At 38.9% G+C, this 25,613-nt stretch overlaps 1 protein-coding gene across 5 annotated transcripts in view; it reads left to right on the forward strand.

Annotated features, from left to right (window-relative positions):
• DPP10 (dipeptidyl peptidase like 10) overlaps positions 1-25,613 on the forward strand; it is a 950,123-nt gene that overhangs the window by 850,328 nt on the left and 74,182 nt on the right. For all 5 annotated transcript variants that reach the window (XM_077320279.1, XM_077320280.1, XM_077320278.1 and 2 more), the window contains 2 exons: positions 11,053-11,105; positions 11,185-11,266. In XM_077320279.1, coding sequence (XP_077176394.1) covers positions 11,053-11,105; positions 11,185-11,266 — 135 coding nt within the window. The remainder of the gene's footprint in view (positions 1-11,052; positions 11,106-11,184; positions 11,267-25,613) is intronic.

Genomic DNA, 25,613 nt, shown 5'->3' on the forward strand with positions numbered 1-25,613 from the left:
GCCCTGGACAGTCTCCTCCCAGGAGGCTGTTTCCCAAATATATAAGGGAGCGAAATAGTGTTAAGGATGTGTAGAGTACCATCAAGTCACAGCTAACTTGTGGTGACCCCATCAAGTTTTCAAGACAAGTAATTAAACCAAGGTGGTTTGCCATTGCCTTCCTCTGCGAAGAGTTCTTTGATGGCTTGCTATCCAAGTTCTGAACCTACTTAGCTTCTGAGATCTGATGGGATCTGTATGTACTATAGCATTCCACATCCCAGAATTAATTTATAGTGTATAAAACTATAGTCCTGTGTTGCTTCAGCTGTCACGTCCACAAGTCATAGGTCACAGCAGTGCTTCTGTTTTCAGTGCTGGTGCTTGACTCCTTTTCACCTTGGAGGCTATATTCCTTACTCTCAGGTGTGCTACTTTTTGATCCTATTGACTTTCTCATTTTTTCACTCAGTATTTTTATTGGATTTGCTTAACTTGTTCCCCAACATGTGTCCCTTTCTGCTTTTATACTTTTCATGGCAGAAAAGGCTTGGGCATCCTCTTATCTTTCCTGTTGCTTACTCACTAGTACTGCTTGTGGTCAGAACCTTTGCTTTCTTCCTGCATAAAATAGTTCTATTTTCTTTCCTGTCCATTGAACTTCTTCACTTGTTTTCCTTGCTGCTGCTGCTTTGTTTATGTTTATTTTGGTTCTCTGAGAATTCTTTGCTTCTTCCAGCAACTCATATTGTCTATAGCTACTTTCAGAACACTAAACAGCTGGGGAAGGAGGGAGAACAGATGGTTCAAGAGTCAGAGCTCCCCCCCCCCCCATTATCTAACATATCTTTCTCATTACATTTTCTGCTCTGCATGAACTGCCAAACAGCAGTTGCTATAGCTCAGTATAATACACAAATTAGATATACACAATGTTTCAAGTATAATAAACTTTAAGAAAGATATTAGGGTCATTCTCAGAGTGATATTCTGTGATTTTGATCAAAGGATACCAATATGTCAATACACTCAAATGTCTTCATACCATAAAATAGCTCAGTTATATGAAAGACATGCAATATCATAAATGAAATTATCCAAGGTTGTGAGCACCGTGTCTCTCAATGGACGTATAATGCGTATTGCATGGATGCAGTACACTGTGGAGCATGCACCTCCAAAGCAATTACTGGCGGCAGCCCAAAATGGTGTTGCTGGTGCAGAATCACCTTGTGTTTCCCAAACATCCCAATAGACTTTCTTGAGCATATTTAGCTCTTTTGATTTTCAGAAGGCAGGGGTACTCCAGTATCCAAATTTCTTCACTGAACAGACCAGTACTTCTTTTTTCTTTTTTTCTTCTCTTTCTTACTGACTCTTTGAGTTTCAAAAGGGATCACTCCACTCCTCAGAATGATCTACCAACTCTTCCCTAATACATCTCAATACATTCAATTTAATGCTGGCCAGCTTCTGCCTTAGATATAGCTTAAATTGTTTCGGGGAGGAATGGTTTCACCATAACACTGTAATATTCATCCTAAGATTACCACACAGTAAAAGTGTTGTTCAAATGTCATGATTTAAAATGGTTCACTCAAGTCTTATGTTATCTAAAGGTTACCTGGAATGGAACTAAAAGATTCCCTTCACCATTATTGCATGTGAATTATCTCATTCAATGCTTAACACATTTCACAGCCTTGTTCAAAAGCTGCTTATTACCAAGCCAGGCTTGATAAGAATGCAAAAAGCTTCTGAAATGACATCCACAGATCCCATTAACCTATGTGTCTGATATTATCAACTAAAATGGGGGGGGGGCTTTTTCCAAGGTACACAAAAACAATTACAGTATTTCCCTCGAGGTCTGATTTCCTTCTTACCCATCTGCACACAAAAGAAATGTGGGAAATTGGTGATTCAAGTTGGAGGATCTTGGTTCTTTTCACAAAGCACAGCAATGCCAAGGGGAAGCTAGAGAATAATTTGTGAACAAGACTTGTGAACAGTGTCATTGGTTGTTTTCTCTACCCTGATGATTGGAAACAGTTACATAATTTATGATGCGGCTTTATTTTTCCTGCAACAAGATTCCAAAAGTGGCCCATTTTCACAAGATAATATAATAAAGAATCTCCAATGACAGTGATATATGAAGCTTTCAAATATAGTAATGGGAAACAGTTTCGAGTAATTCACTCATCTTAAATGGTTAGGTACTAAAAGAGAAATGATTGAAATATGCATCCCAATATAACTGGGGATCTCAGTGCTGTTAAGACAGTAGGAAGCAGAATTTTTTCCACAATTGCACTCAACTGCAGTATGCATCACTTTGAACTCTTGCTTAGCTGCATTGAATTTAATTGATTGTGAATTAATTAACATTCCACAGTAGATGACTTTTTCATGAGATAATTAATCTTAGTGAAAAATGATAAGTAGAGCAGCATAAGCCCAGGCAGATTTTCTAGATGCGCATTTTTGTTTAGTCTTAGTTGACAGCCTTTTTTTTGTTAGATGAATTAGATGTCTTAAAATGTCTCTCCCTTATATTTATTTTGGCATGGCGGCATATAGTTGTTACGGTGGTAATATTTCACAGCCAAAAGTGTTAATATAACCCATAAATTCTGCCCAATAATATGCAATGGTTGCAATCAATCATGGGAAGTAAATGATGTTGATTGAACAAAATAAATATGATGCTTTATGAAGTTATGACCTTGTCAGTTAACTTAATTTTGACAGTTCAGAATTAACTGTTTTTGGAACAAGAATTGTCATAGAATTAACAATACAGTTTTGATAACTTCTCTCATATAACTAAGAGGCTAGAAACCTTGTATTAGTTTGCACATTTTAAGAAATTAATGAACATAATGGAGCTGGTAAGAAAAGAAAAAGAAAAGAAAAACTTTGCTTTTCCTTACCACCATTTTGATTATAAACTTTAATTCAATTAATTTATTTTTTCTTAATTTAAAGACAAAGGATAATTAACTTGAATAGATCACTGTTCAATCCTAAGAAAAGTAATTGCATAGGTTGCACTAGAGTTCTTAGGTCTAGCCTAAAAGTAAAGGTAAACCTGTGCAAGCACCGGGTCATGTCTGATCCTTGGGGTGACGCCCTCCAGCGTTTTCATGGCAGACTCAATACGGGGTGGTTTGCCAGTGCCTTCCCCAGTCATTACCGTTTACCCTCCCCGCAAGCTTGGGTACTTGGGTACTCATTTTACCGACCTTGGAAGGATGGAAGGTTGAGTCAACCTTGAGCCGGCTGCTGGGATCGAACTCCCAACCTCATGGGCAGAGCTTTCAGACTGCATGACTGCTGCCTTACCACTCTGCGCCACAAGAGGCTCTTAGGTCTAGCCTAGCAACTGTGAAATACTGAAGGCTCAATCACAAACAATTACCTTGAGAAGAAAAGAAGACCAACTCTGCTAAAAATGCAAACTCCATTAAATTGTCTTGCCGACAGTTTCATTTCCCAGAAAGTAGAGAGGGGAACCAGGGGCTCTGCTATTTTAGACTTGATTCTCATCAATAGGGAAGAACTGGTAGATGAGGTGGAAGTAGTGGGCACACTTGGTAGCAGTTACCATGTGCTTTTGGAATTTTCAATTGTGGGAAAATGAAAACCTTTACGTAGTCGTACATATAGACTGGACTTCGGGAAAGTTGATTTTCACAGAGTTAAAGGTATGTTGTGTAGAGTCCCATGGTCAGAAAGACTCAAAGAGATGGGAGTCCAAGAGGGCTGGGAGTTTCCATCTAAACATCCGGAAGAAGTTCCTGACAGTTAGAGCAGTTTCTCAGTGGAACAGGCTTCCTTGGGAGTTGGTGGGGTTCTCCATCTTTGGAAATTTTTAAACAGAGGCTAGATAGCCATCTGACAGAGAGGCTGATTCTGTGAAGCCAAAGAGGTGGCAGATTACAGTAGATGAGCGATTGGGATGTGAGTGTCCTGCATAGTGCAGGGGGTTGGACTAGATAACCCATGAGGTACCTTCCAACTCTATTATTCTATGCTTCTATGAATGGAAAGGTAAAAGGAGACTATCTCTTGTTCTTTTTCAGTTTTCAGAGCAATTATCTGCATTGATGGAGAATCCCTCTTTGATACTGCAGAAACCTCTATTTTGTTTAACAGAGCCCCTGTTTCATTAGAATACAGATAGGCATGGTCCCTTCAGCTTTAGAAATTTTTATGGCTATATTTGAAAGTTTCCAATTATGACTTGTAAGGCATAAACAGTCATTTAAATGTAAGACTCACTATAGACTTACTATCATTTTGAATTAATATATATTTTATAGGAGAAAGTAGATTATACTAGTAATCAGAATATGCAAAATAAGGCATGCACATTTCAAAGAAGGAAAATCTACACTAAAAACTGTACTATTGAGTAGGAACTATCATGCTGAAGAGCGCTTCTAAATATGTTTATTTGAAATTCCACTCGGGTTTATCCACTGTGGAAAGTATTCCTATGATTGCACTGACAATTTTCTAGTTGTTAATATTAAGGCATAGAAAATATTTGAAATTTCATTAAGGTTTGTGGTCCAATGATCGAGCAGATCAGAGTCCTTCCTTAAATGTAGCTCAGTTTCCTGATAGGGATACTCAAGGTCACCAATAGTTGGTATTGATATGAATGACTAGGATCTTCCTCTAGAATTCAGTGTCTATAAGGCTGTTGTGTTAGGTGGCCTATCAAAGATCTGTAGTTTAAAATGCTTAACATAAAGTTCAATTTAACTTTAGAGCTAGTATTGATGATCCTTCCAATGTATTTATTAGATACTCTGTGAAGCAGATTGAATTTTTTTTCTTACTGTCTTACATTGCCAAAGGCAACAAACATGCTGGTACTAATTTCAGTTTATTAAGTGCATCCAGTGTTTTAGTAACATGAAAAGTACAGATCTTCTTTATGCAGAATATATAAAAGAATAAGTCATTTTTATTGCTGCTTGAAAATTCTCAGAGCAAATTAAGTAGATTCTGTTTTTTATATTGCAGTCTTACCGATGTCACATATCTGTAAATTAAAGCTGCATAAATGAAGAATATTGCCGTCTTTTATGAATGATATGTAAAAATAAGTTCCATGGGAGAAATGGGAATTTTATCCTTGGGATGTGTGAATGTGTGTGTGCATGTATGTAAAGTGCTGTTAAATTGCAGCAGATTTATGGTAATCCCAAAGGGATTTCAAGGCAAGTGAAAAGCAGGGGAGCTTGCTGTTACCTTCCTCTGCAGAATCTTCTTTAATGGTCTCCCATCCAAGTACTTAACCCTGTTTAGCTTCCTAGATCTGACATAATTGGGCTATATTATACCATTCCACATCCCGATCTTTGCTTTTTAGCTTCCTGAAGAATACTGAAGGGTTTCTTTTCTGCCTTTTTAATTCTAAGTCCGGCATTAGTTGACATGTTGAAGAAGGTGAGCTGTTGGGATTTGGAGTTGGAATTAAAGTGATAATGCCTGCTTTATAAGAATGTTTATATATTAATTTGTATGCCTGTTTTAATTGTTTAAATTCAGAAGCAGAATTGGTAGCCAAGTCCCATTAATTTTAGTTAGAAATCAGTTACAGGGTGCCAGGTTCCGCAGAATTCCATGGATCTAGAGAGTCAACCTTCACATGGGGCCTAGAAATCTCCTGAAATTACATGAAATCTCTCAACTACAGAAATCAGTTCTCCTGGATAAACTGGCTGCTTTGGACCTTATGGCATTCTGTTGCACTGAGGTCCTTCCTTGATCCATTTTTGCCTCATTGATTGTTTACTTTAGCATTCAGGAGAACAAATGTCCCTTTCCCATAACATATTTCCAGTCTCCCCACGTGGCTCTACTTATTGGTTGTGGATCTGGTCTCCTTGTTCATTAGATTTGTGTTTTTCATCAGGTGTGTTTGTGAGGCTTCATGCTTGATCAGCAGTCAACAGTCATTTCTGAGGACTTCCAATGAGTAGTTTCAGGTTGGGGTTCAAGGAAAAGTACTCTTGTATACTATGACTGTGCGTGCAAGCAGTTCCCCCTAGCGTATGAAACCCCATCTTTCATAATCTGATTATCATGGCATCTATGCAACTCAGTTGGCAAAGTTTGCACACTTTTCTAGAATCCATTAGGAATCTTCCAACCACAATCACAAAATTGTATGGTTATTAATGTTATAGATTGTTTCATATATTGTTCATATGTTCTATGTAAACTGCCCTGAGCCTCCGGGGAGGGTGGTAAACAAACAAACACACAAATAAACAAACAAACAAATAAATAATATGAAAAATTCATTAATCCTTGCTTCTTCTCCACAATATACATTAGGGACAAACATTAATGGAATCATCTGCTGTAAAATTTAATTTAGACATGCTGATCCTTCCCCACCACCTTTTCAGCATGCAAAGTTACTGAAAAAATAAGCACCTAAACCAGCTAATTATAAACTTTAAAGGCACAGTTTGTAGCTGTACCATCAAAGATTTAAAGAAAATGCTGAGGTAATTCTTTTTAATAGCTGTATTTTTCAAGTTTACTTGCCAACAAATCATTTCAACCTCATAAATATCTAAAAAGATTTTGTGCTAAATATAGGGAGGAAAGAAAAAGCTGAATATACAGTACATTTTCTTATGTGTGCAATGATCATTTATGTTAAACCACTTGAAATGGCTTGTCACGTATGCTTCAGGATTAGATGTCAGTATTTTTTTACGTATATAATGTAATAGCTGCTTTTAAAAGAAATGTTGAATGAAAATATTATCATGTCTTTGTGAATAAGTCAGTTTCTTCCATGTTAATCTTGAAGGACTATGTTAACAAATTGTTCATGCATTTTCTAACTCAAGCTATGTGTACATGGGACTCAAAGTCATACCAAAGCTTTTAATTCTCTACTCCCATGACAAATCAGTATAGTGTGAGAACTGATCGAATAATTGTTCATCTATTTGATGTCTGCATGTGTGATGTAGAAGTTCTTTCTATTCTAACCCAGTAGCTGAGTAGTGATTTTGCATGATGCCTCCAAAGGTGGATCTTCCTCAGTTGAGTAGGGTAGCGATCCCCAACCTGTGGGTCGTGGACCACATGTGGTCCTTCGACTAATTGGAGGTGGGCCCCGAAGGACGCCTTCTCCCCCCCGGCCCTTTCCTTTATCCCCCCCCCCTGCCCTTTACAACACACTTCATTGTTGTGGCGTGTCTGTATCTTCTTTTGAAGGGATGTTTAAACATTACCATAGCGATCAGAGAGCGCTAGGGCAGTGGTTGAGAGTAGAGGAGTAAACAACCCCCCCCCCACTGGGCCTCAGTAAAAGGTGTTGAGTGGTCCCCGGTGAGTGGTCCCCGGTGATAAAAAGGTTGGGGACCACTGGAGTAGGGTGTCTATATGTGAGGTTTAATTTAACTTATTCATTACCATTTGTTGAAATTAAATTATCATATTCTAATAGTCAAGTATGGACCAATCTGTGGATACATAAGTCTCTGGATCAGGCTAACGCTGACCAAAAATAGATAGTCCTGCAAATTTGGGAGATTTCTCTCCCCTCCCCAAATTTGCAGGAAAATTAGATATTTAAATATATATATACAATGGTGGTTTAAATCCCCCCAATAAAAGAGTGTTGTTAGTGCACATAAATGCAATGTACTTCTTATCAGAGTAGCCAGGAACTTTGGGGTGATCTTTAATGCCTCCTTTTCAGTGGTGGCTCAGTTCATGAAAGTAACCCAAACAATATTTTTCCATCTATGCTAAGTATGGCTACTAGTGCCCTACCTATCTTCATGTAACCGTCACTTCCAGATTAGACTTCTATAAGTCGCTGTACACGGACTTAGCCTTGTCTTTGACCTGGAAATTGCAACTGGTACAAAATATAGCTTCAAGGGTCCTCACTAGGTCATTTTGGAGGGACCATATCCAGCTGGTGCTGAGGCAGCTGCACTGGTTGTCAGTTTGATTCCAGATCAAGGTTCTGGTTTTGACCTTTAATGCTATTCGTGGTCTGGGTCCCCAGGAAATTTGCCTGGCCTCAACCATGGCCTTCTTTTTCAGCACTGGCCCCAGCCTGGTAGAATGAGCTCCTGGACGAGCTAATAGGCCTGAGGGAGCTTTCTGTGTTCCACAAAGTCTGTAAGACACTCTTCCACCAGGCATTGATTGAGGATAGAGTGGAGTCCAGAGTTACCAAACTGAGGATCCTGTCCTGTTTTTTGAATGACCAGGTCCCCCTGGGCTAATATCGCCTAGCATCATCTCTATAAGACCAAAGGCTAGAAACAGTAGGGTTGGGATATAGGAGGGGAAAGGAATTGAATAGACCACACATATGTGTGTGTATGTGTATTACACTGTAATTTTATTGGTTTTAGTATCTGTAAACCGCTATGAGACAGCTGTTGCCAAGAGTGATAGTCTAGAAATCGATAAATAAATAAATATGCACAGAGGTGTGACATTCCAAGCTACTTAAAAGAATAACAATTTTACTTTTAAAAGAAACAATTTTATATGAAAATAGAGAGGGGAGAGTCCTAACTAACTCGGCTTTTCTCATCTTCTTACCATTGAAGGACTCGTGAAACATTCTTAAATTGTCGAGAACCCCCAGAAGTGGTATGATCATGCAGAATATGGTTGGCAAGCATGTCTGTGTGCATGCCTACCTGGGGCTCCTCCCCACCCCCTCCAGGCCCATCATTGGCCATTTTGGGAGGCAGGTCAGGTCAATATGGTCATATTACCCAGTAAATTTTTAACAAATACAAAAAACAAACATATACACTAGCAATAAAGCCCATTGCAACCAGGAATGCAATAGGCGCTAGGACCCAGGGGACACCAGGAGGTGCAAATCTGTGTGTGTGTGTGTGTGTCTCTCTCTCCCTCTCACTGCATGTCTCTCGGTGTGCCTCACAGCAGGAGGTATAACAAGTAATCTGGGCTGGTTTGTAGGAGGGAAGCAGGGCTGGTTTGCAGTTTGGGGCAGCTCTGTCAGTCTCTCTTTCTCTCCGTCGCAGCAGGGGCGGCTCTCTCTGTGTCTCTCTCTCCGTGGCAGCAGGAGCCATAGCAGGTAATCAGGGCTCATTCTTAGGAGGGAAGCAGGGCTGGTCAGCAGCTTGGGGCAGCTCTCTCTGTGTCTCCCTTTGCCTCCCTCACAGCAGCAGTGGTAGGAGGAAATGAGGGTTCATGTTCTGTCTGGCAGGGCTCTGTGTGTGTTTCTGTCTCTGGCGCGGCTGAGAGGAATGTGGCTAGCATCCAGGGAGGAAGGCCGGGAGCTGTAGGGGCAGGACCAATCAGCCATGATTGGCCCTATTCCAACTCAGACAGCCAGACACGTTCCACCCCCCAGGCTGTTTCACAAATATACAGAGGAACCATGGATAAGGATATGAATGAATGAATGAATGAATGAATGAATGAATGAATGAATGAATGAATGAATGAATGAATGAATGAATGAATGAATGAATGAAAATTAATTAACCTCCATTCTTCGGGAAACCCTTCCAGGGCTATCAAGAAACCCCAGGATCTCACAACACCTTGGTTGAGAAATCCTGATGTAACCGTTCTGTATTAATTCAATCTGTTCTGGAGGCAAACAGGGAGGAAGTTTGCTCAGCCAATCAGGGCACAGGAGGAAATAATGTGAAAAATATCAGGAAGTTACTAATCTAACTATGTTAAATACACCTTCTCCAATATCCCCTGTAGGGTATTCCTCATATGCTTTTGAATCATACACACTACAATTTTTGTGTATTCCAGCAGTATGTTGTTCTGCAGCTTTGGTAATACAGGTGTCCAGGATCTGCTGTGGGCACAACCATGGCACAGTCTGGGGTGGTTCTGGGCCCAACTATAATGGGGGCAGTGTCTGGGAGCCAGTCTGGCCCTGTTCATGGCAATGTCAGGGAGCTAATCCAGGAGCCACTACAGAACTAGCTGTGGAAGCCTGGAACTACACTGGGCTCAGTGATGGAGGAAGGATGGGATTTTCTCTTGTGAGGTTTGCAATCCTACAGTTGTGTGCCACCATCTGAGGATACTTAATTCTACAGATCATAGTGGTGAATGGACAAAATGAGTTTGCAGAAAAATCTGAAATCTAAACAATATATTGGGATTAAAAAAATAGAAAGAAGCACCCATAGCTTTAATAAATAGATGTCCTCAGTGGTTATTGCTTGCTAACCAGGACAGTTTGGCCAGCAATCCAGGACTGGTTTCTTCCAGTAAAAGGCAAGTGGGGGGGGGAATGCCCTTTTCTTTGAGGGAGAACTCCTTGTGACCAGGGTTGGCAGCTGTTGGTAGAGTTTCCACATGCAAAGAGGAGCAGAGCACTAGACAGCTTGAAAGAATAAAATAGTTTTATTATGAAAAGAATCAATTTGTATAGAAAGAAAGAGGAAAGAGAGTCCTACAATCCTTACTGTCTGTTTAGGAGGCAAGCTGCAGTCACCCAAATTTCATTACTCACCTAACACTTGAGTGGGTATGAAAGTTGCTTCTGTAGTATTAATTAGCTAGCTTGTCACTGCTTCCAGACATCTCGCCAAAGTGAGAGTGAGTCTGGCTGACAGTCCATCATGAGGAAAAGCTGGGCATCATCTCCATATTGATGACATCCCAGTTTGAACCTCTGTATCTGCTGGGTGAGAGGGCACATACATATATTGAATAGGACTGGGGAGAGAACTGAGACAATATACTTATTGTCAAAAAAGTGCACTTTTCAGCCTATGTAGAATTCCGTTTTGGATCCTGTTTCTCCAGAGTGGTGGGTGGATGTGATTTTGACTAATTTCCCTCACCCTACTGCAAGCCTCTTATTCGCTAACCACTCCACCCCCCCTCCCCATTGCCACTATTGTTTCTGCAGATTTCCAAACTCCTGTCAATTATATATGCCAGATTTGTTATAGTGATAATCTGAATAATAAGATAAAATTGCCTTCTAATTGTGGCTGTATTCCCTGCCTTCTGCCTATATCCATACCCATTCCATTTTTTCTTCTTCTACAGGTTTTTCATTATTCTTATACAGCTTCATATGTGATATACAACATAAACACAAGGTAAGACAATGTTATATATCTTGTTTTATAACAAATAATGCTCTTCATATGTTCAAGTAAAATTTTTACTTTTTTCAAGGGAAGTTTGGGAGTTAAATCCTCCAGAAGTAGAGAACTCAGTTTTACAGTATGCAGCATGGGGTGTACAAGGGCAGCAACTGGTAAGAACAGCACTTTCCCCTTTTCATTTATCTACCAGAATCTTAGACTGATAAAACAGTAAAAAAACAAAATAAAGTTTTTAATGGTAATTTTTTCAATATTTGTTAGGCAGTTAAGAATAATAATTCCATTGCACATTTCTATATGAGTCAAATGTTCAAGCAGAGATTAAGGGTAGAGTGATCCTCTGTTGCTTGTTACCTTCTGTATATTCTCCCCCCCCCCCCAGTACGCATACACATACTCCACCATTCTCCTGAATTTACTAGAGCTAATTTCTTTTTAGTAATATCCTCCTCCAGTTTGTTTCCTGAGGGAGCTTCCTGAGATGTCCATCTTCCTGGGAGGCTTTGTGAAAGCCCCTTAAGGCTATTTGCAGTGGCGTTTGGTAAGACTTGAGCTGTAGTCAGAGGGATTATTGTAGAGTGTTTTTTGTGAAAAGTATTTTACATTTATGGTTTTAATGGAACCATCAATAAACTGCCTTGAGTCACCAAGGAAATGGTAGGATAATACTTAACTATTCAATAAGCATAATTTCTCAGTGTAACAAAGAGTAAGAGTGTCATGTCTATGTTTGTTGAAGATAGTAAAGATAATTTGTGAGCCCCCCCCCCACTCACAGATTGGCGGTAGCGAGTGTCAGCTCCCCTCCACCTCCCTGCAATTGAGGATGCGGAGACTGGATGATTAGGATTACGCCATCACTTTGTTGATTTTCATTGTTGACTGATTGGTTTTTTAATTACTGTTTAATGTTTACTGTTAATTGTTATGGATTTTAGAGGATTGGGGGTTTTATGTGAGCCGCCTCCCCTTCGGGGGGAGGCGGAATACAAATAAAATGATGATGATGGTAATGTTAATGGTCTCAGTTGACTTAACAGTAGTGAGTAAACCATGTTGCAAATGTAATAGGCTACTATAACACTAATATGCATGAAGGCTTTAAAAAGAATATTTGACACAAAGATGAAACTATCTTAAATTCCTGCTCTGTATGAAAGCTATAAACAAAGGTCAAGTGTATTACTTGCATACTAATGGTAATAGTTCATGTTATTGGGTTATTATATATGAAACACTTTTGATCCTTTGAAATAAACAGGAGGGAGAAACACTAAACATATCTAGTACTTATAGTTAGGTCATAAGTATTACCTAGAGCAGCCTTTCTCAACCTCTTTACCATTGAGAAACCCATGGAAGATTGTCCAGGCTTTGAGAAACCCCAGCAGTGGCATGATGGTACACTCCATCCTTGAGAACCCCAAAGAATAAGAAAAACTCAAACATTTAATCATTTTGATTTCCTATGAAGCATGAATGCTTTATCTTGTGTGCCTAGAATCTGACAGGGTAAATCCCACAGGTGAAGGCCAGAACTCCTGAGAATTTTATCCTTAATACATGTAAAAGTTTCAGATAGAAATGTGTTTACTTTTGAAATCAATAAAAATTAATCAAAAATAGGACAATGTATTTACTGTGGCTTGTTTATTGACAGTAAAAAAAGGAAATTAGTAAAATAAATAAAGAATAAGCTTCCATTAATGTAATCCAAATGTAATTTCTGTATGTGGCCTATGGCAGTGGTCCCCAACCTTTTTATCACCGGGGACCACTCAACGCCTTTTACTGAGGCCTGGTGGGGGGGGTAGTTTACTCCTCTACTCTCAACCACTGCCCTAGCACTCTCTGATCGCTATGGTAATGTTTAAACATCCTTTCAAAATAAGATACAGACACGCCACAACAATGAAGTGTGTTGTAAAGGGCTGGGGGGGATGAAGTAAAGAGCCAGGGGGGAGAAGGCATCCTTTGGGGCCCACCTCCAATTAGTCGAAGGACCACATGTGGTCCGCAGCCCACAGGTTGAGGATCGCTAGCCTATGGTATAGAACAGTGGTCCCCAATCTTTTTATCACTGGGGACCGGTCAACGCTTGACAATTTTACTGAGGTCCAGGGGCGGGGGTAGTCTTAAGGGATGGCTGTTCAGACCTTAATGACTGCTTTTAGCAAATAGCCTGGAGCTGCGGCCCGGTACTGACTTATCTACAAACCGGTACCGGTCTACGATCCGGGGATTGGGGATCGCTGGTTTCGGAGTAAGGTGCAACTATGTTCAGTCTTGATGTGCCAGTTCTATAGAAGTAGACATTGTTTTCAGAGTCTACACAATCAAGTAGCTTCTATGGATATGCTGCTGCTTGAATCATTAATCAAAGTGGCATGAATGAAGGGGAAATGCCTCTGGTTAGGATTCATCACATTAAACAAATAGGGACAGGAAGCAATGCTGAAGAGAGAAATAATTGCATCCATCTGGAACATGACTGGTAATTTTTAAATAATTAGCTATGCTAATTTATCAATACATTAGTGCATAATGACAAAATTAAATGTAACAAATATGGGGATTATACACAGAGTAGTGTTCTGGAACTGTGATGTGTGTTCTCAACAGGAAAAAAGGCAAAAGCTGAGAGGACTTGAGTGTTTAAACTGCAGGACGTTTGCAGTAGATTACAACAGGATTTTCTTTGAGAAACAATAATATACTGTGGCATAACTAAAAGCATTTCATTTGCTAATTTTTACTTCATCAACATTATAGGTCCCTCAGACATTTGAAAAAGTTTGTTTTCACATGAGGATATGCAATAAATAAATAATGTTTTTAACAGTTGGAAGACTAGGAAAATATTTGTGGGATCATTGTGGAGAAGAGATTTGGCAAAATAACACATGGGAAACTGGTGAAGAACACAGTATTAATTGGTATAGAAATGTTGCCATTTCTCTACCTTCTTGGATTCTCACCAGGTACACAAGACAGAAGACATTCTATTCCTCATCTTGAATAGCACTACAGCCATGTACCTTTTGTATGTTCATGGTAGTGGTTGTTGTTGGAAACTGCCATCAAGTCATGGAGACTTATGATAACCCCAAATGATTTTCAAGATAAGAGATGTTCAGAGGTAGTTTGCCATTGCTGGCCTTTGTTCAGTGAACCTGTAATTTATTGAGGGTCTCTCTTCCCAAAATACTAGCAAGAGCTGACCCAGCTTAGCTTCTAAGATCAAATAAGATCAAGCTAGCCTGGGTCCATTATGCACACACTGGATAATGCACTTTAAAAGTAGATTATCCTGTTCTGCAAAAGCAGAATTAAAGTGCATTGTCTAATGTGTGCATAATGGGCCCTGGGCCATGCAAGTCAGGTCACATGGCAGTTAATACTTGGCAAATGGTCAGCAGACTCAAGCCATGAATATAGACAGATTTCTTCTAGTTTCAAGTTAACAAGAATATCATATAACATATTAAGCAGCATTTAGATGTCTTGTATTTCTCCATGTGGTTTACTGTTATTCTTTTGGTTTTGTATGTTTAATTTCACATATTAAACAAAAATCAAATTATAGATGGAAAATCTGGATGATGTTAGTAGTGGGTTTTCAAAGTCTCATTCGAATCCTAATGTTTGCATGCAGGATATATTAGGATGAACTGGTGCATCTTATTGGCGAAGGGGCCAATGGCAGGAAATATTTTTTTTAGAATTAAACTTCCTAACTTTGCTTAAAACTCAATTATATATAAAACAAGAATGAGCTAGATTCACAAGGAACAATTTGCTGAATTCCTACCTAGATTCTCAGAACTGAGATTGTGGTTCTGGGCTAGAGAAGCAATAACAAGTCCAGGGCACGCCACGAACCTGCTGGATAATGTTTAGAGGAAAAATTCCTTTCTTCTCATTCTCATTTTAGCTTTCCCCTTCCCTGAGAAGAGTGAATGTACATCCCAAGGAGAAATTTACCCCCCCCCCCAAATAAAACAACAGATAAAACAATACAACCATTTGGCAGCACAAACCCCAGTTACAATCCCACACCCAGTTTACCTGTTCAGAATCGCCCCTCCCCCATGCCTACAAGTTTCAGGGTTACTTCCAGGAAAGTGTTCTGATTGCTCTGGCATCCTGACAGCATAAACATCTTAAAATTTTAGGTTGATATTAAGTGTTCCTTGTGTAACCCTGAAACTTGTAGGCATGGGGGAGGGGCGATTCTGAACTGGTAAACTGGGAGTGGGATTGTAACTGGGGTTTGTGCTGCCAAAGGGTTGTATTTGTTTTATCTGTTGTTTTATTGGGAGGGGGGGGGGTAATGTAAACCACCACGAGCTGGCTAGGACCAGGTATGGCAGTCAAGAAATCAAATTTATCAAATTAATAATTAATTAACTAATAGGACATCAGTCAGATTCTAAGTTGACCTCCCTAATTTTGCAAACATACGGGATGTTGCTCTTTGAGTTAGACTGAGCTAAAAGGAAGCCCTTTTTGAAACTGCATTAACTTGCTTCTTTTGCAATAACGTTGAGTTCAGTACAGCCCCAAGACTCTTAACTTAGGCAGCAAGAATCAGTTTAATCTCCTCAAAAGTAGGGAGCATGATGTCCTTCAAGAGATCCACCTTCCCAACCAGCATTGCTTTTATCTTGTCACAGTTTACTTTAGTTTCAATTTTTTTTTCTCTCTTAGCCGTTCAGCTACAGCAGTTTAGGACCTCTGCGGCATCAGAATGACATTTGTTTAAGGGTGTGTGTGTGTGTATCATTTGAATATTGGGAACAGATAGGCCCGAAGGTACAAATGATTTGTCCTAAGGGTTTTACATAAGGATTGAGAGTGTGAGGAATAGAATTATACCCTGTGGGACCCCAAAGCATAGATCCCACACTGATTGGTCCCCAATGGCAAAGGACACAGTCCATCAGGAATTATTTGAATCAGTCTAGCACACAACCACTTCTGCCTACTTCTGCCTCCAGGCACTTAAACAAGATGGCATGGTCTACTGTGTCAATGATGGCAGATTAATCCAATATGATCAACATTTAGACAGAGGTTGTCAACTAAAGCCAGCAGAGCTGTCTTCATCTCAGACTGAAACCAGACTGAAAAGGGTCTAGGGCAGATGAGTAGCCAAGAAGTCATGGAGCTGATACACTCTTGCTATCTTAATCACTTTTCCTAGGAAGGACAGATTAGAGAGTATAATCATCTAGTACTTTGGAGTACAGTATCATCTATATCCTTATAACTCACAGTTCTTTTCAACTAAATCTGGAAAGGCAGTAGAAATATTAAACAAGTAGAAATATCAAAACGGCCTGTAAGCCAAAGCTCGTTTAGAACTATCTTGATTAGTCGAAGGTGTTGTGTACTTAATACCAGTCAGGCAATATTTCTTCCTTTTCTTTTTCAAGCTGTAAACAGATCTGAAGTTCATGCTCATCATGTGACTTCCGTGGATAGTGATTTTTTCCAGCTTCATCTGTTGCCTCTGGCTCTTGATCCTGCTTGCTCTTGAACTTGCTTTTTATCACTGACTTCTTGAACCTCTGGATTAATCCCTGTTCTGACAAGAAGCAGAGATTGCAAAGAAAGAACACACCATCTTTGCTTCATTCATTTGCAAGTTACTATCATGTTGTTGCTGGGGAAATATATTGTGGTTTCTCGCTTCCTCTATTCCTTTCTGTCCCCACTCAAGTCCTTGCTGTTAAGATAATATAATCCGTCAACATATGGTCCTGTTTGGTAGAAGTATTAGCAAACAGTACTGGTTGGATCTTGTCTTTATCAAGCATGCATTTACTTAGTCATTCCTTCTGTCTTTCCTGGCCCTTCCCACTACTTGCTTCCTGGGAAACTGAAACAAGATCAAAGAACTAGAATAAGAGAAAGATTTCTAAACATCCCCATATGTTAAAAAAATGTTGAGTTCTAAGTTATGTTATACTGTAATAACTTACAGTATTACAGAATGAACATAATTTGGATCAGATGGTTATCTTGGTTAGTAAAGCATTGATTACACATTCCTTTGTTGGTTTTGTAACTGCATTAAAAGGTTCAGAGAGACTTACAATTATATTGTTATTATCCATAAAAATATATTAATAAAACATATCTATTAAAATAGCTATAAATGAACATTATATAAATAATAGCATCCAAAATTATTTTGAAGATAAGGCAAATGCTAAATCTCAAAGAAAGTAAAGCTGTTTTAACAATAATAAAAATCTCATTAAAGAACCTCCTAAACCGTTTAGTCCATTCGGGTAAGGTGTTCCTCATTTAGATATGGTGGTTCTGTTGATTTTTATTTTAATTGCCTTTTCATTATTGTATTTTTATAACGTACAGAACTAGAAGGATGTGTTCGTACAAGTGTTATATTTATGAAAAGACTGTACACACAAATATTCTACTAATTATAAATTCTACTAATGTGTGTCAGTAGTTGGTGGTGATAGAGCCAGGGAACTGTGTGCTTCTAGCATCTGTTGGGTGCTATATGTTATTTCACACAGCTTCTCTCATTCCCCAGTTAGTTATAGTGTTTTTAATTAATTCCCCAAAGAAAGTGTTCACAAATTCTAGCAGCCCTGCTCACTTGCATTTAGATGCATATTGAACAATCCCAATAAAATAGTAGTCTGGATTAATCACTTACACTATTGAAGAATAATTTCAATTTGCCATGCTGTGTAAATCATTTTCAAAAACAAGACTTAGCATACAATGTAATTAATTCATGTTTTGGAAGGAATTGAGTTGCATGTTTGTATCATTTATAATTAGTATTTAGTACCCTTGAAAGAGTCAGTAAGCTCTCCTGGCAAAAATATTTGCAATTTAAAGGAGAGAGGAAAAAAACCTGTCAAAGTTCATGAGCCAAGTGGGATCTTAATTAATGATAATGAAGCAACCTTATAAATAAATATATCAAAGGTGCTGTTTTTATTTACTATTTCAAAGCCTTTCATTCATTTTGATTCACTAGATGAAACAGTTCCAGTTCATGGGCAGAAATATCAAAGATTTCTTGTATGCTGCCTTTTCATTCTGGACCTAACGAGACAAAAAGTAATAATGCTGACAGCAAGACAAAATGCTACTTGAATATATTGTCAAAACCATGTGTTAGTAACTGAGTTATAATTAGGAATCCACCCCAGGATTTTTTTTTAAATAGATGTTGGTAAAGAGTTTCCAGCCATGCTGTTTAATTGCCTTGTCTTTGTAGGTAACATATTGGAGGAGCTGTGGAAGTATTTGTGAGAGGAAAAAAGGCTAAATGAGGGAGGGTCATCAATATGAACCCTTAGGAGCCTGCCACTGCTATTTTCAGATACATCAAAGCAAGTCTTGCAAGAGTGCATCATTTATTTGATTAATTTGATTCATTGCCTCACTTTCACAACTTCTAGTTTATTACTAGCCAAAGAAAACTGCTGCTACTACTACTACTAATAGTAATAATTTTAAAATAATTTAAAATACCAGATTTGAAAATGATAATAGGTGATGTCACAAGTTATGATGACATTTGATCTGGATAATTTATATCAGGCACAATATTCTATTGTGAATTTTTGGGAAAACTCATGCACCATGTCTATTCAATCACAATATTTTACAGTATGCTTGGGCAAAGTTCTGCTTCCCAGCAGGCTATGGACCTGAATCTAACATATAGCAGCAGCTGTGTGCATTGTGAAGCTGTGTGTAGTGTTTAATTTTAAAGAAATTTCCAGGTTCAAAAGTTAGCTGGAATCTATATCCCTAGGTATTCATCCTTTTAATATAAGAGTACATCATAAGGCTATATTTACTCAGAAGAATTTACTTTTTGTTTCATTTGTGTCAGAGCTTAGTGTTTAGTTCTCACACAGATAAAGCCTTGGTTGTTTAAAAACAGCTCAAAACAGCTGAGCAGCAGGAAGCACCTCCCTGACTGGAGCTATCTGTTCCCCATTGCTTAGCTCTTTTCTTTTGGCTTTCTGCAAATTCCAGTAAAAGAGTCCGTAGTCCCATTCAAAAGGGATTACTTAGCCATGAACTGGATTGATATGCAAACAAACTTCCTTTTTTGATTCAGACTTTGGTTTTACCATGAGCTGTATTTTCCTGGTTTGTGCCTATCCCTATTAAATACTATCTAACAATAATGTTAATTTCTTTTAATATAATTTTTATTAAGAGTTTTTAAAAGATAAAAACTAACAAATACTATTAGAAAATATATACAGAGCTAAAAGATAAAAGAAAAATATAAAGAAATATAATCTTTATTTCTGTAATTCGTATTGCTTTGAAAATTAGCAACTTTAAGAGATAATTGTTGGCTTTTGTTATGATCATATATTGTTTGATCCATTATTGCTAGGGTTATATGTGTGTTTTCAAATAAAGGGAACTGTTTTTGCTGTATTTCTATCATGAAAAGTGATTTGCTGAAGATTTTTGTTTTTGCCTTACATTTACTTAAATCCAAAGTTAGCCTGGCCATTAAGAAACTTTAAACCGTGAATTTGCATGCATAATTTCTTGACCTTTAGCCCATAGCTCACAATCACTAGTTAAGAGTAGTTTGGGGCAGTTAATCAATGACTAGTGCAGGATTTTTGAGTAGTGTGCTGTTTTCTATTTAAATTATAGTTTTTAAAATTATTATTTCTTCAATTTTTTGTCTGCCACTCTCGGCATGACAGTTCATTGCAGATTACAGTAGCAGTAAGTAGAAGAAGAAAAGACCACAAAGATACTAAGATGGTGGGGAAAATATTTTATTAGGCTTGATGACTCCATTTATTTGATCTATCCTTCTTCAGGAGATTCTGTAAAAACATGCCAGTGCTCTGGTAGGAAGGCCAGTTTTAACTACTAGTTTTATATACTGGTTAAAGCATCATCAATTTCATGTTTGAAATCTTTAACAACAGTGTTTGCCATCAAGACCTATAGATATATTTGTTTTAAATAGCTTTATTAGTTGGACTAGCCTTCAAGCCCGTTGAATCCAGGAATGCAATGGGTGCTAGCGGGTTATGCCCCCAGAGGGGGCAGCCGGCGAGAGACCTACCATAGTCACGGCGGGCACAATGGGTCAGCAGGTGGCCAGAGGGCGTGCGGTACCTGAGTGGGGCTTTGAAGTGGCGGCTGGCGAGCGTCCCGATTGCTGGTTGGGCTGCCACTCATTGGGCGTGGCAGCAGCCCTGCTGGTGGGTGGCCCAACATCCGTGCTGCTCACTGGGCTGCCATGGCCACTTGTGGGCGGGCTGAACACTGGCGAAGCCATAGTTACAGTCAGCATGATGGGTCAGCAGACAGCAGGAAGGTGCGCAGCATCTGAATGGGGCTTTGCAATGGGAGCTGGCAAGCATTCTCATAGCTGGTTGGGCTGCTGCGCATTGGGCAAGGCAGCAGCCCCTCTGGCAGGTAGCCCAACGGGCACGCTGCTCGTTCAGCTGCCCATGGCCGCTTGTGGGTCGGCCGATCGGCGGCGAAGCACAGAGCCACGGGAACACTCTCCTTGTCGGCCAGCCAGTGTCTGGTCATGAGGTGGGCTGAGGAGCGCCTTTTGGCTGGCTTCTGGAGGTGGGTGCTCCAGGGACTGGCCCAATCCAGGTGCACCCATGCATGAGGAAGCACAGGCTGGACACCCAGATGTGTCCCGGTCAGCGCTCCGCCCAGAGTGGCTTTTCACAAATATTAAGGCAAAAATCGTTAAGATAATGTCACCTCTTGTGCCCTCTGTTTGATTATGTTCTTTGGACATTCTTCCGGAAAACAGCTGATCTAGTTGTGGGTGTTCAATGCTCGCTTTCAACAATCTGATGTAAATTATTCATTCAGTTTCTGGGTATCACCCCATTTCCCTCAGGCAATTGTTTTACTAATTTGTTGTCCACCCACCTCTGGCCATTTCTATGTTATATATGAACAGATTGCTTATTGTTTATCTCAGTTTTTTTTTTAGCAAACTGCTATTTGGTTGTTTCAGAGGTAGCCATGTTGGGCTATAGTAAAACAGTTAGAAACCTTATTCTATGAAACTCTTGTTGGTCTCCGAGGTTTCAAATCTAACTGTTCCTCGTTTGCAGAAAACAATAATATTTGGATTGGTTCTTCAGTTTCTATGTGATCTTGAGTGAATGTTCCCTTCTCTGTTCTCTAGAGTTTTGCATTTTCATTTCACGTTGTGCAGGGCAAACTAGTGAGTTGTCTATTTTGTAATCTTAAAATAGGTAAAGTTGCCTATATACTCATGTATAAGCCTAGTTTTTCAGCATCTTCTTTTCACACTGAAAAAGCCCTCCTCGGTTTATATGTGGGTATATATGGTAATTTTTAAATAAAAGCCTGCTCCAGCCAGTCAATCGTTGCTTTGTCTTTTGCAAATGTGTACTGCAAGCTGAACTTGCTTTGACTTGTGTTTCTTTTTAAAGTTGATTTTTACAGTTCTTTCTTTCAGTGTTCAGTTTTACAGTTCTTTATTATAGTGTTTTGTTGTGGGGGGGCACTGCAGTTGTAGTTAGAGTTGTCCATTCTCCCAGTTTGGTAGCTGTTGTACTTGTTATAGTAGGTTGCCAACTTTGGGTACTGTTGTTCTGCTCTGGTTTGCTGGCCTGGGGGGGCGCTGTTTGGTTCTTCTGCCAGAGCTGTTCTGTCAGAGCTCTCTCACGGTGTCTGGCATCAAGAGAGGAAGGAAAGGCAATTGTAAGCTGCTTTGAGACTCCTTTGGTTAGTGAAGAGCAGGCTACAAAAACCAGCAACTATTCATCCTCTTGACTTTTCTGTATTTGTTGGGGGAAGGCTGGATGGGGAGAGCCTGTGATGATGGAGCACCCTTGGCTTATATGCAAGTGGATAAGTTTGCCCAGATTTTGTGATAAGATTGGCTTATATGTGGGTCGGCTTATATGCGAGTATATACGGTAATGTACCAAATATTTCTGACTCACACCAAAACAGTATATCATATTATCAACTCCACACAGAGTTTTTGATGCTACTTATGTCTTAAGATAGATTTTATTATCGAAAAGATTTTTTTTAATGGGAAAGAACAGTTTCAGGCATGCATATCATTTTAACAATATATTAAAAAACAGTATATTAAAAAAATTAATTGCACATCTTAGTAAATTCAAAATATATAAGCATACTATATAAAGAATAAAAAGAGTGCTACTGAATATGAACTCTTGTGTATTATCAAATCAGGACAAAGCGTTTGTTATTACCTGATAGTCTACAACATTAAAATTTAAGAGGTTATTAAACCTGATGTGTAACAAATGTACCACAAAAGCTACTGACCCCTGGGACATTCAGTAAAGAGCTCCATTACCTATGAAGGATGTATTGTACTAACCCAATTGTTTTTCACTCATACATACAAGTAAAAGGGTCAGACCTGAACTAGGAAACATTAATCAGAAAAAAAGGTTCCAAATATATTCATCATTTTCAAACACAGAACTTCCAAATGTAATTGTTTTTTTTAAATGACATGGTAGAATTAACTATTAACTATTAACTAGTTAAATATATTTACTAGTTTTATTATACATCAACAGACAACAGATACATAAAGAAACAGAAATAAATCTGATAGCAAGAAAAGATATACATCTTTTCTTTTGGGGAGCCTTGCTGTCCCAGCAGCATGAAGGTTACCATCATCAAATCTAACCCAGTGGAGATGCCAGAGGACCCAAAAGAAGGACAGTCAGAATCCAAATGTGAGCACAGACCTAGCTGGGCCCATCTAGCATCAACCGGACTTTGGCTTTTTCCATCATAGCTCTCACCCCATAGAACAGGTTCCCCGAGCAGGTGAGCGTGAGTTTTAAATAAATATGGGCATTTTAAAGTATTTAAGAGCTCAAGCTTTCTTTGGAACATGTTTTCAGCCTTCAAGATGTTCAGAATTTTGCATAAATTGAGACTACAGGCTGGCCATCCTTGCTTGTGCTGATTCTACCCTTTAGTGGAATCCAACATGAACTGAACTCTGACCTGTGGTTACCTAGCAAAAGCTGTACAAGCAAAAAACCTGCACACTGGGAATAGGGCTGACTGAAATAGATGGCCCTATGCCACTCGTGGTTGGCTGAGCCATGTGATATCTCCAAGTCAGCCCTGTAAACCAAACCATGTTTACGCTCCATTTCCCACAATAGCAGAGACCACCACATCCATTGTTTACTTTGCTGGAATAATGCTGTGTTCAAAAGGGTGTTTGTTAAAATAGAGAAATTGAAGAGAAAATGGTTACATTTTTTAAAACTGCAAAGTGATATGGTCAGTTCCATCTTCAAAATATTGGTAATCATGATGTCTAAAAGCTGGGAAAGTTGTGTTTTTTTGTGGGGGGAGGGCACACACACACACACACATATACACATACGGCAACATGTCAAACTTCTATTATGTGCTGTACTTCAACTAACATTGAATATGAATTCATTAGATGGTGGCAGCTCAGTCATTTGGCTCTCTTAATGTGAATACAGATCATCCTGACTTGGAATAATGGCTTTTAGAACAACAAGAAAATTCCTTCTCATTCTTTTTCAGAGAGAGAAGAATCCAGTTTACACATAACTGCAGAAGTAGGGAGATATACAGTCTGGGCACTGTGACTGGCCAAAGGATTAGTGGGAGACTGGGGGGAAGGAAAGTGAGATATCTGGTGAAGGGTTTGTCACTCATTTTCTTGTGTGTTGGTAGGCCCTTACTGCAAAGGTAAACACATTCCTTTCTCCAACTGAAGTGGCTTTTATGTTGGAGAAAGAGTGACTTAAATTGGAGGAAGTTTCGTTAGGCTAGACATCCAGCCCATTGGTACTGCCTTCTCAAAAAGATGGCATATTTAAACATTGTAACATTAGATCATGGGTCACATTTCTAGATAATCAAGTGTATTTCAAATGTAAATGTAATTACTAGCCAGTATTTTGGAATGATATGCCTTCAAAAATACATTTCTTAAATTCAATTTTTACAGGGTTTTTAATGATAAATTTGAAACTTTTGACCTCAGCTAAATTTGAGCTGTACTCTCAACAATACCTAGCAAAAATTAATATAGAATCATTTTGAACATTTTGAACATTCCCAGTAAAAATTATTTATAGGGCAAGAAAAATATAACTGAGCTAAATCCAACATTTCCTGTATACTAGATGAAATATTTTCTTATGCGGGAGTAAGTAACTTAACAAAAGAGAGTTGCATTTAAGTCTAGGTTTCTACTTTTGCAACTAAGAAAATTAACTAAGAAAAGTAAAGAGTGAAAAGAATCTTTGTACCTTTTTAGGTAAGTTGACATAGGCATTCCTTTTAACAAAAATACACTTTTCTTGTCTGTGAAACTATTGCAGTCCATGCATAAAATAAAAAGCAATTAATTTCTTCAAAAACACAGCTGTTCATGGCTGTTTACAAGTACACCAAAGATGACAGGATCACTGAGGAACTCACAGTTCAAATGAGGCTGAAATTATGAATGATTGCAGCAAATAAAAGAAAAAAATATGGCTGTCTTAAAAAAAAGTCTGCCTATGATAAAGAAACTATTTTTGGTATATATACTAGCACTATATTGCTGAAAATTAGGCATGGACAATTCAATCTTGTTTTGTTGAAAAGTACCCAAATCAGCCATGATTCTGGCATAAATTGGCTGAATCTAATCCAAATTGCCATTCCTCAATACGTTTAAATGGCCTAATCAATCTTGTCCGATCACCGAATTGTTATTTTGCATGATTTGTCAAGTCAGACAAGTGACCATTTAAACTTTAAAGAGAAAGGGGGAAAACGTACCCTTTTAATCTTTTGTGGACTCGGGGGGAGGGAATTGAGAAAGAGGCACCAAACATGCAGCGAGGTTGTAGGAGGCTGTCTTCAAAAGAACTCTCAAATTCCAAAAATATTGGACCAGGGGGTCCAATTCTAGGTGCACCCAAAAAGGGCACCCCCATATGACCTCCATTTCCTATGATGAGAATTCATGAACAGATTAGAGAATCTATTTTCCCATCATAGGAAATAACGGAGCTTGGATGGGGACATCCTCTTTGGGTGCCCCTAGAATTGGACCTCTGGTCCAGTGTTTTTGAAATGTGGAGATTCTTTTGAGGAAAGGCTCCTGCAGCCATGCTGCAAGTTAATTGTCTCAAAGCTCAAAGCTGCACCCTCCCTGAGCCCAGAAAAGATGAAAGGAGATCCCCATAGACTCTAATGACACCATTGCTTTCAATGGCACCAAATCAATTTGGACTCAGCAAAATTAATTCAGCTGAATTCAGAAAATCTATGGTGATTCTGACTAATCACATTCGTTCCAAATTTATTTGGTCCAAATCTGAAATTGTCCAATTTTTTTTCTTGCACATGTCTACTGAGAATCCCATTGCATACTCAGTGCCCTGGAGCAGTCTTAGTCACAAGGCAGCTGGGGCA

This window comes from Paroedura picta, chromosome 2 (genome assembly GCF_049243985.1).
Source record: "Paroedura picta isolate Pp20150507F chromosome 2, Ppicta_v3.0, whole genome shotgun sequence".
NCBI lineage: Eukaryota > Metazoa > Chordata > Lepidosauria > Squamata > Gekkonidae > Paroedura > Paroedura picta.